We start from the raw sequence: 12,304 nt of genomic DNA on the forward strand, positions 1-12,304 counted from the left end.
GTCACAGCATCAGGAAAGGCCGTGGCTTCGGCCTAGCTCTGAAGCCGTGGCACCGCTAGCGGCCAAGTTAAATATTGGCCTAATTTGGATAAAAATCGGCCGCTGCCAATTTCTCCAAAACGCCCGAATATCTTCCATTTAAACCTCACCATCATGGGCAAGACCAAAGAGCTGTCAGGGGACATCAGGGACACGATTATAGTGGTCAGATGAGACCTAAATTTAGCTCTTTGGCATTAACTCAACCCGCTGTGTTTGGAGGAATTAAAATGCCGACTATGACCCTAAGAACACCATCCCTACAGTGAAGCATGGAGGTGGAAACATTGTGCTTTGGGGCTGTTTCTCTGCTAAAGGTCCAGGATGACTTTGCCGCATTGAGGGGCCAATGGACGGGGCCATGTATTGTAATATCTTGGATGAGAACCTTCTTCCCTCAGCCAGAACACTGAAGATGGGTCTTCCAGCATGACAATGACCCAAAACATACCCCAAGGCAACAAAGTAGTGGCAGGAAGTGCTTCAAGAAGCACATTAAAGGGGAGGTTCACCCTAAAAACATGTATATAACATTACATTCTGTATACTGCCAACATTTACAGTATGCTGTTTTTTTTTTGCTGTACATACCGTAATATTGCTATTTTCCACCCGGCTTCCTGGTACTCACTCCCGCGGGAGTTGGCGTTCCTATGCAGAGGCTCAGTGTCATGTGGGACTTCGCCCAGATGATTGACGTCTTGAGAAAAACTTCACCCTGGCGGATAAGGCGCGTCACGAGTTTCCGAAAGTAGCCAAACTGCGAGTCGGCTCTATACGGCGCCTACGCAGTCAGCTCTACACGGCTCCTAGTTGGTGCGCAGGCGCCGTATAGAGCCGACTCGCAGTTCGGCTACTTTCGGAAACTCGTGAGGCGCCTTATCCACCGAGGGGAAGTTTTTCCTCAAGACGTCAATCATCTGGGCAAAGTCCCCCATGACACTGCGCCTCTGCATAGGAACGCCAACTCCCACGGGAGCGAGTACCCGGAAGCCGGGTGGAAAATAGCAATAATACGGTATGTACAGCAAAAAAAAAACAGCATACTGTAAATGTTGGCAGTATGCAGAATGCAATGTTGTATACATGTTTTTAGGGTCAACCTCCGCTTTAAGGTCAAGGAGTGGCCTATCCAGTCTCCAGACCTTGATCCTATAGAAAATGTAAGGAGGGAGCTGAAACTTCGATTTGCCAAGAAACCTTAAGGATTTAGAGAAGATCTGTAAAAGTAGAGTGGGTCAAAATCCCCCCTGAGATGTGTGCAAACCTGATCACCAACTACAAGAAACGTCTGACCTCTGTAATTGCCAATAAGGGTTTCTCCACCAAGTACGAAGTCATGTTTTTCTTTGGAGTCAAATACTTATTTTACTCACTGAACTGCAACTCAAGTTATAACATTTGTATCGTGTGTTATTTCTGGATTTTTGGTTGATATTCTGTCTCTATCATTTAAAATGCACCTATGATAAAACATTATAGACCCTTCATTTGTGGGCAAACTTACAAAATCTGCAGGGGATCAAATCACTATTTTCCCCACTGTAGGGGACACCCTCACTGTGACACCAGGGGGACCCCAATATAGGAGACACCCTCACACACTGACACAAGGGGGACCCCAATATAGGAGACACCCTCACACACTGACACAAGGGGGACCCCAATATAGGAGACACCCTCACACACTGACACAAGGGGGACCCCAATATAGGAGACACCCTCACACACTGACACAAGGGGGACCCCAATATAGGAGACACCCTCACACACTGACACAAGGGGGACCCCAATATAGGAGACACCCTCACACTGTGACACAAGGGGGACCCCAATATAGGAGACACCCTCACACTATGACACCAGGAGGACCTCAATATAGGAGACACCCTCACACATTGACACAAGGGGGACCCCAATATAGGAGAAACCCTCACACTATGACACAAGGGGGACCCCAATATAGGAGACACCCTCACACTGTGACACAAGGGGGACCCCAATATAGGACGCACCCTCACACTATGACACCAGGGGGACACTGATACAAGAGACAACACTCACTTTGACACTAGGGGGAACCTGATCTGGGAGACACCACTACTTTGACATCAGAGGAACCACCATATAGGAGACAATGCCCCCCCCCCCACCCCCCTTATATAGTTTCCCGTTTCTGTTAGTCTGGGAAGTTAATTGATTCAGCCACTATATCTATGTTTGGGCAGCTTCTGGTCACATGATTCCCCCCTCTGCCGACATTCTAGTGTCCGGTCCACAGAGAGGGGTGCATGGTGTCATTGCTGGAGTCGGTGGAGTCTATCCATTCACCAATCACACTACCCATTGTCTCCCCCTGGGTTCCCAGCTCTGTCTATCTGGTGAGACTTCTGACGATTGAATTCTCAGTGTAGGTTGTGGGTGAAGTGTCAGCTCTTTGTCTCCACAGGTTGGTCCGGGAGTTCGTTGCGCAGAGTAACACGGTGCAGATCAAACATGTGATTCTGATCCTGTCTCAGGAGTTTGCGCTCTCCCAGCACCCACACAGCCGGAAGGGTGGGCTCATCGGACTGGCAGCCTGCTCCATTGCCCTGGGAAAGGTGGGTGAAGATATTCGGTGCTCTATGCTGGGGATGGGTGTCAGTGATGTCATCATTGTGTTAACTAACTTAATTCTACTATAAAGGCGTAGAGCAGGGGTTGACAAATTTGCTTGGAATCTAGGAGCCAGCTAAAAAAGTTAGGAGCCAGAAAACGCACCCCGTCCCGACGAGCTTGCGCGCAGAAGCGAACACATACGTGAGCAGCGCCCGCATATGTAAACGGTGTTCAAACCACACATGTGAGGTATCGCCGCGATTGGTAGAGCGAGAGCAATAATTCTAGCCCTAGTGTAACTCAAAACATGCAACCTGTAGATCTTTTTAAACGTCGCCTATGAAGATTTTAAAGGGTAAAAGTTTGTCGGCATTCCACAAGCGGACGCAATTTTGAAGCGTGACATGTTGGGTATGAATTTACTCGGCGTAACATTATCTTTCATAATATTAAAAAAAATGGGGATAACTTTACTGTTGTCTTATTTTTTTAATTAAAAAAAGTGTATTTTTTTCCCCAAAAAGTGCGCTTGTAAGACCGCTGCACAAATACGGCGTGACAGAAAGTATTGCAACAATCGCCATTTTATTCTCTAGGGTGTTAGGATAAAATATATATATATATATATATATATATATATATATATATATATATATATATATATATATATATATATATATATATATATAATGTTTGGGGGTTTTAATTAGAGGGAAGAAGATGGCAGTAAAAATAGTGAAAAATTACATTAGAATTGCTGTTTAACTTGTAATGCTTAACTTGTAATACCAACGGCCACCACCAGATGGCGCCAGCTCACAAAAAAAAACGACCTGGTGACCGGGATTTGTCGAGCCCTGGCGTAGAGAGACAGGAGGTTGTGGGACATGTGGGAGCAAGTAGAGTTTAGGGTGGAGCATGGAGGTCTCAAGATAGAGGTGCCTGGGGGGGGTCATGGAAGATTCAAGGAAAAGAGGTGCAAATGGTGGGAAAGTAGAGTTGAGGGCAAAGGAAAGGTGTGGGGGTAGTACAATTTAGGGCAGAGAGGACTCGGGGCACAGGAATGATAGGGAGGAGGAGGGGCTTTAGTTTGATTTTCTCTTCATCGTCTTTCTGTCGTTTTGTAGGACTCCGGTCAGTATCTGCGGGAACTTATAGAGCCTGTTCTCACCTGCTTCAATGATGCAGACAGTCGACTACGGTATTACGCCTGTGAGGCTCTGTACAACATCGTCAAAGTGGCACGAGGCTCCGTCCTGCCTCACTTCAACGTTTTGTTCGATGGACTCAGCAAGGTAATGGAGGTCTGATACCTGATGTCACCAATGACCTGTTTGATGGAGGAGGATTTCCTGGGGCCTGTTGTGGGGGGGGATGGGGGAACATTTTGGGGTTGGGTGTTCGAGGATGTTTAGTGGCCTTTGGTGATGGATGTTCTGGGGCCCGTTGAAAGGAGGGGCATGTACTGGGGCACATCAGGGAAAGGGTTTGTTCTGGGGCCTGTTGGGGGTAGCGTGATGATTTGAGGCCCACCGGGGGAGGGGTGATGTTTTGGGGCCTGTTGGTGGTAGGCTGATGTTCTGGGGCCTGTTGGGGGGGTAGGTTAACGATTTGGGGCCCATCGGGGGTAGGGTGATATTCTGGGGCTTGTTGGGGGTAGGGTGATGTTCGGGGGCCCATCGGGGGGGTGGGGTTTGTTCTGGAGCTTGTTGGCGGTAGGGTGATGTTGGGGGGGTATGTTAACCATTTGGGGCCCATCGGGGGTAGGGTGATATTCTGGGGCCTGTTGGGGGTAGGGTGATGTTCGGGGGCCCATCGGGGGGGGGGGGGGGGTTGTTCTGGAGCCTGTTGGGGGTAGGGTGGTGATCTGGGGCTGCTGTGATTATCAGATGATGAGGACCTCATGGTCCTGGCCTTGGCGGAACCGGTGTTGGGATAGGCAGACATCAGCCATCCATGGACAGCCTTCAGATCAAGGAGATTGAATGGGGTGTGGCACAGAGGTGGGGGGTGGGGTTCATAGCTGGTGGGGAAGAGGCTGTGATTGGCTGGGAAATTTTTGCTGGGGTGGTGAATTCCCTTCAACTTTCTTCCTTCCTTCTCTTCCTGCAGCTCGCCGCTGACCCGGACCCAAACGTGAAGAGCGGGTCTGAGCTTCTGGACCGACTACTGAAGGTGTGTGTGTGTTTGTGTGACATTTTGGCAGCATACGGCGAGGACTGATCACACTGGACTTTGTTCAAAAACATTTACCAGGGCAGGCAGAAATCATTGCATGGAGGCTGTCCCTCGTTTTTCCCAGCACCCCTATCATTGACATTTGGGGTTCACAATAAAGATTCTACCTGCTGCATACACGGCACAATGTCCAGTGTGAACAGGCAGCGTTGGGGGTCTTCCCTAAGGCATGACTAGTCCATGGAGAGGGCCAGTTTTGGCCACTGAAGCCCTCTGATAGGATGTGGGGATGGTGGTGGGCGGTGCCTAATCCTGAAGTATACTCCCCTTTATTAAAAGTAAAATGGCTGACCTTCAAAGCTGAACTGCAGGAACCTCCTGAATACAGATATAAAATGAATATGAGAGATGTTCTACCCAGCAAAGGAAAATAAAAGAATTGCCGCTCCAAGCCCCAGACATTTAAAGCACACGGCCTATTTAGGAACTTACAGGTGCTGGCTCTGCAACGAATTGGGAAGAAAAGAAAAAGTCCTGGACGGCCGCACACCATTGAAGGCATCTTTATTTAATATTTTGTGTGGCAGATAAAATCCAATACAGTTACCTAATGTTACAGAACACAGGAAAAGCTTCTGATGTGTTTCACACTGTATGGAGGTGCTTAATCATAGATCAAGCACCTCCATACGATGTGAGACACGTCGGAGGCTTTTCATGTCTTCTGTAACATGAAGTAACTGTATTGGATTTTACCTGCCATAGATAGATAGATAGATTAAGATATTAACCACTTAACGCCCGCCGCACGCCTATATACGTCCGCACAATGGCACGGACAGGCAGAAGGGCGTATATATACGCCCTTGCCTTCTAGCGGGTGGGGGGTCCGATCGGGACCCCCTCCGCTGCGTGCGGCGGTCGGTAAGCCTCGGGGAGCGATCCGGGACGACGGCGCGGCTATTCGTTTATAGCCGCCCCCTCGCGATCGCTCCCCGGAGCTGAAGAACGGGGAGAGCCGTATGTAAACACGGCTTCCCCGTGCTTCACTGTGGCGGCGCATCGATCGAGTGATCCCTTATATAGGGAGACTCGATCGATGACGTCCATCCTACAGCCACACCCCCTACAGTTGTAAACACACACACAGTGATCCTTAACTCCTACAGCGCCCCCTGTGTTTAACTCCCAAACTGCAACTGTCATTTTCACAACAAACAATGCAATTTAAATGCATTTTTTGCTGTGAAAATGACAATGGTCCCAAAAATGTGTCAAAATTGTCCGAAGTGTCCGCCATAATGTCGCAGTCACGAAAAAAATCACTGATCGCCGCCAATAGTAGTAAAAAAAAAATAATTTAATAAAAATGCAATAAAACTATCCCCTATTTTGTAAACACTATAAATCTTGCGCAAACCAATCGATAAACGCTTATTGCGATTTTTTTTTTACCAAAAATAGGTAGAAGAATACGTATCGGCCTAAACTGAGGAAAAAAAAATTTTTATATATGTTTTTGGGGGATATTTATTATAGCAAAAAGTAAAAAATATTGAATTTTTTTCAAAATTGTCGCTCTATTTTTGTTTATAGCGCAAAAAATAAAAACCGCAGAGGTGATCAAATACCACCAAAAGAAAGCTCTATTTGTGGGGAAAAAAGGACGCCAATTTTGTTTGGGAGCCACGTCGCACGACCGCGCAATTGTCTGTTAAAGCGACGCAGTCCCGAATCGCAAAACCTGGCCTGGGCATTTAGCTGCAAAATGGTCCGGGGCTTAAGCGGTTAATAAAGATGCCTTCGATGGTGAGCGGCCCTCCAGGACTTTTTCTTCGTACCCAGCAAAGGAGTTGAATTTCTGTTCATCCTGTCATGGGATTTACACAGCTCTGCCACACAGTACAGCCCTGTTTGGCAGTAAAGACCAGATTTTTTTTTTTTTTTTTTTCTGCTTAAATTCAATAATGCTTACAGGTCTTTTCCCTCCCCTAGTCTGTTATTGAATAGTGATGTGAGAAAATGTCAAAAGTGTCCGCCATAATGTCGCAGTAGCGAAAAAAAATCGCTGATCGCCGCCATTACTAGTAAAAAAATAAAAAAATAAAAATATTAATAAAAATGCCATAAAAATACCCTCTATTTTGTAAACGCTATAACTTTTGCGCAAACCAATCAAACGCTTATTGCGTTTTTTTTTTTTAGAAAAATATGTAGAAGAATACGTATCGACCTAAACTGAGGACAAAAAAAACGTTTTTTTATATATTTTTGGGGGATATTTATTATAGCAAAAAGTAAAAAATATTCATTTTTTTTTTTTTTTTTCAAAATTGTCGCTCTATTTTTGTTTATAGCGCAAAAACTAAACCGCAGAGGTGATCAAATGCCACCAAAAGAAAGCTCTATTTGTGGGGAAAAAAGGACGCCAATTTTGTTAGGGAGCCACGTCGCATGACCGCGCAATTGTCAGTTAAATCGATGCAATGCCGAATCGCAAAAAGTGCTCTGGTCTTTGACCAGCAATATGGTCCGGGGGTTAAGTGGTTAAAACCCCATTGAATATCTGTGGAATGATTTTAAGACTGCAGTTCACAAATGGTCACCATCAAATTTAACTGAACTTGAACAGTTATGCAAAGAAGAGTGAGAAAATATTTTAAAGTCTAGATATGCAAACAGAAAACATAAGGATACAAGTGAACCATAACCATATAACCAAAATAGCAACGTAACGGAAGCCTAACTAACAAACGAATTATATACAATATGTACAAAAATGGGGAACACGGATAAACAGGGAAAAGATGGGAAGGTGGAATTAGGACTGATATTGGGTAGAAGGGGAGCAGAAAGAGGCAACAGACAGTGTTCAGGATGAAGGGCAGGAGCAAAATCAGGATAAGTGGCAAGCAGTATCTGACAGCAAAGGAAAACGAAAAAGTGTAAAAGTAGAGGAGGGAATAAATACCCTTCCAGCAGCCAACATCAGGTGGAGATAACTGGAATCTACTGGCAGTCACCCACTGATGGACACCGGAACTACAATTTCCCACTCTGGGAAGCACAGTGCCACCAGAAGGTGATCTAGGCCCTGACAAGATGATCCTATGTCTCGGATTGATGTGAGGTTCAAAGGAACAAGGTTTCATACCTCGTAGCATGACCCCATAGTCTCCTCTCTTAACGTAACCTCATAGCATGATCTCATAAGGTTACCTTACAATGGGACCTGTTGTATGTTGTACTGTGAGGGGTGTCAGTATGATGGCTGCGATCATGTCAGTTACTCCCCATTGCAGGATATTGTGACGGAAAGTAACAAGTTTGATCTGGTCAGTTTCGTTCCTCTTCTGCGTGAGAGAATCTACTCCAACAACCAATACGCCCGACAGTTCATCATCTCCTGGGTGAGTGTTCATTGTTCGTTCCTCCGTCTATAGAATATTCTGCTGCTTTTATTCAGTTGCTTATTAAATGTAATGGCCAATAGGTACTGGGGAGAGGGGGGCATCCTCTGCTTTTCTGGAGAAGGGAGGATTGTACATAGGACTATCATGAATTGTGGATTGTGGGGCGGAAGTGGCATCTTGGGGTATCTCCTGGAATGATGGGGTTGTAATAGAGCCTGGTGACCTTTATGGAATTGTAATGGTATAGTGAGGTCATTGGGGGAGTCCTGGGGGTGACTCTTGGTATTTTAGGACTGTAGTGAGGTCCTGCAGGGGCCTTCTTTAATAGTTTGACTACAGTGGGGTTGTGGGAGGACTTCTGGCATTTTGGGGCTGTAATGGGGTCTTTTATGTAGGGGACTGTTGTAATGATGTAGCACTATTGGGGTCCTGGGAGATCTTCTGGAATGGTGGGCAGAACGTTGAAACTAGTGGGATCATGAGGTGGCCGTCTTGGAATAGGGGGGGGGGGGGGGGGGGGGGGATTGTAGGCGTTTGGATTAGGGGGGTCTCTATAGCAGTACGAAGTGTTTGGATGATGGTGATAAATGTTGCTTGCTCTGCTCTCAGATTCTGGTGTTGGAGTCGGTTCCAGACATTAATCTTTTGGAGTATTTGCCAGAAATTCTGGATGGACTCTTCCAGATCCTTGGAGATAACAGTAAAGAGATCCGGAAGATGTAAGTAAACTGATTTTCTGGGATCCCTTCCCGGGCTTTTTAATCTCACCAGAACATTCTACAACAAATCCAATTACACTCTTAAGCCTTGTATAGACAATCGGATTTCCATCGGACAAATCGGTGGAATTTTGTGCGAAGGGCGTTGGCTGTGAACCTGGTATGCACACAGACGGCAGAACTTTTTCAGCCAACGTAAACGAAACTACGTGGTTTTTCAGCTCTTTAGTGCCACCCTTTGGGCAACTTCTGCTAATGTTGTCTTATGGTTATCATTGGTTCGGAGCATGCGTGTTTGTACTTTGAATAGGATAGGATAATCTTACAAGACACATTTGTCGTGCTATAAAACACCTTTTGTCGGAAATTCCGACAACAATTGTCCAATGGAGCGTACAAATGGTTGGATTATCCAACAAAACCCTGCCTTGTGTACGAGGCTTTAGAATCATTCGCTGGGGTTTGTTCACACTGTTACTTTTTGTTACTCAAGGGGTTTTGTACTTGATGTTATCTGTCCTATATTTGATAGGGTGTGGTGATGAGTGTAGTCCTCTTTGTTGTGGAATTTATCTACTACTGTGGCAGGATGATCGTTTACAATGGGTATAGAAAAGAATCGCCTCCCCTTTTTTAAAATAATCGTGTTTAGTTGCTTTGCAGCCTGAAATAAAAACACAGGCCCGGATTCACAAAGCACTTGCGCCAACGTATCTCGAGATACGCCGCGTAAGTGCAAATATGCGCCGTCGTATCTGTGTGCCGTGCCCACAAAACGAAGATACGCCTAAAAACAGGCTTCATTCCACCAGCATAACTTGCCTACACCGGCGTAGAGTGGGCGCATATTTACGCTGGACGCATGTGGCGCTCCCATTGATTTTCTATTCAAATATGCAAATGAGAGAGATACGCCGATTCACGATCGTACTTGCGCCCGACGCAGGCTACGACTGGTGCGCGCAAGTTGTACGTACGGCGCAAAGTTATGCCCCATAAAGGAGGTGTAATTCAGCAGCATCCATGCAAAGGGCTGCACCAGGGAACCCAAGCCGGCCTATTTTACGCTGTACGTGAATATGGCTGGGCGTAGGTTACATTCACGCCGTAGGCAGTGATCCGGCGTATCTTAGGCAGTTGTTCCAACGTATTTGTGAGCATGCGCACCGAGATGCGCCCACGGGACGGCACATGCGCAGTTGGCGATACGTATCTGTCTGGCGCTCGGCCCATTTGCATGGGGTCACGCCTCATTCGCATAGCTGACGCCCCAGCGCAGTTTTGGGAGGAAGTGCTTTGTGAATTCCATGCTTGCCTCTCTGCGTCGGCGTAGCGTAAAGGAGATACGCTACGGCGGCACAAATGTGCGCCAGTGTCTGTGAATCCGGGCCACAGTTTTTGTTTTATTCAGCTGTATCCAAGTAAAAGATAGAAGACCAACATGTCAGAAAAAAATTAAGTGAAAGAATTTATTAGCTGGGTTTATCAGGAAGGTGAGTGATGGCAATTCTCGACAATCATTCAGAATCCCATTTGGAACTCGTATCCTGAATAACCCGAAAAGGTGGATCTAGAAGCAGATCGTTGTGTTCACATTTCCTGGATGTTATCAGATCTTGTGCTGTAAGTCTGCCATAGTCCTCCGCCTGGTGAGGAGGGCATGCAGGGACTGTGTGCTGTAGGCAGATGGGCGAGGACTGACTTTGGGTCCCATCTTACAGGTGTGAGGTCTCCCTGGGAGAATTCTTGAAGGAAATAAAGAAGCTTCCGGAAAGTGTGAAGTTTGCGGAAATGGCCAATATCCTCGTCATTCACTGCCAGTCCTCAGGTAGGTCCTTCCAGTCCTCAGGTAGGTCCTTCCAGTCTGGTTCAGGTTTTATATTTTCTGATATTTTAAAAGACGTTCTGTATCGGGAGTGCTGGAGAGATTTTTGTGGTTCCCAACTATCGCTGGTTTTGTTTATTACATGCACTTTACTTATATATTGCGCATTCACATCGGTCCCTGCCCTCGAGCTTACAGGGTCCCTAACTCGCATTTATTCATACGTATACTAGGGGAAATTTAGATAGGAGCCAATTAACCTACCGGTATATCGTTGGCGTGTGGGAGGAAACGCGCACAGGGAGAACATGACCTGCTCCTTTCATTTGTTCGATTTCAGTTCTTTCAACAAGGTTTAAAGGCTTGGGTCACCTTTTTGTTCACACTTTTTTCCTAAATTCTAGCGCCCCTTTGTACCAATATAGCATTAATGTACTTCTTTTGCAAAAATAAAACCGCTTTCCATTTATTCTACACACTTACCTCACTGGCTTCATGGCTGTTTAAAAACTCTGCTCCATTACTTCTGTCTTGCTTCCTAGACAGACGGACTATAGGTCATGACACAGGAAGTAGTTGATCAGCTGATCTCATTAGCACACACCCTGCATCATCTACACTCAGCTGGTCATCTCCTTCCTGTGTCACGAGTGTTTGTAAACGGCCATGAAGCCAGTGAGATCAGCGTGTGTAGAATAAATGGAGGGCTGTTTTTTTACTTTTGCAAAAGAAGTACCTTAACCACTTCCCGTGAAACGTCTTGAAAGGGTTGTACTTGTATGAAGCCTGCAGTTGCAGACCTGTAATGTGTGGGGTTCTTCCCCCCCCCCCCCTTTTTTAAGAGCTCTTGAGGAGCTGTTATCACTAGGAGCTGTAGGGGACGTCCGCCCTGGCCTCTCGGCTCACTGGGAGAGCCGAGCGACCAGCCCGCACGTCCGCTGGCTTCCTGGAGTCCCTTCTGGTTTACGAGGATGCCAATGGCACGGATTTAAAAACAATAATCCTTGGATTTTTAAAAATCTTTCACAATAAACAAAACAAATTGGGCTAACTTACTGTGTGTGTGTGGTGGTGTTTTTTTTTTTTATCTTTTTCCCGTAAAGTGTATTTTTGATTTTATGTTTTCCTCCAAAAAAAATTGCGTTTGTGAAAGACCACTGCGCAAATTCAGCGGGACAAAAAAAATTACAGATTTTAACATGTAAACAACAAGTGTCAGAAATAGGCTTGGTTCGGAAGTGGTTATTGGTACATGGGGAGCTGGAATTTAGAAGAAGAAAAAAAGTTAACTTGGCCTTCAATACCATGGCAGCATTTTTTTTTTCCATTTAATATCCTTTTTATTATTTTGCTCTAAGGCCCCTTTCACATTGAGGAGTTTTTCAGGCGGTACAGCGCTAAAAATAGCGCTGCTATCCCACCTGAAAAACTCCTTTACTGCAGACTCAATGTGAAAGCCCGAGGGCTTTCACACTAAGGCGATGCGCTGGCGGGAGACAAAAAAATCTCCTGTTGGCAGCATCTTTGGAGCG

General features: G+C 46.0%; 1 protein-coding gene across 2 annotated transcripts in view; it reads left to right on the forward strand.

Annotated features, from left to right (window-relative positions):
- VAC14 (VAC14 component of PIKFYVE complex) overlaps positions 1-12,304 on the forward strand; it is a 54,143-nt gene that overhangs the window by 2,572 nt on the left and 39,267 nt on the right. For both annotated transcript variants that reach the window (XM_040329301.1, XM_040329300.1), the window contains exons 2-7: positions 2,489-2,639; positions 3,765-3,932; positions 4,750-4,812; positions 8,118-8,225; positions 8,838-8,947; positions 10,669-10,775. In XM_040329301.1, coding sequence (XP_040185235.1) covers positions 2,489-2,639; positions 3,765-3,932; positions 4,750-4,812; positions 8,118-8,225; positions 8,838-8,947; positions 10,669-10,775 — 707 coding nt within the window. The remainder of the gene's footprint in view (positions 1-2,488; positions 2,640-3,764; positions 3,933-4,749; positions 4,813-8,117; positions 8,226-8,837; positions 8,948-10,668; positions 10,776-12,304) is intronic.

This window comes from Rana temporaria, chromosome 11 (assembly GCF_905171775.1).
Source record: "Rana temporaria chromosome 11, aRanTem1.1, whole genome shotgun sequence".
Classification (NCBI taxonomy): domain Eukaryota; kingdom Metazoa; phylum Chordata; class Amphibia; order Anura; family Ranidae; genus Rana; species Rana temporaria.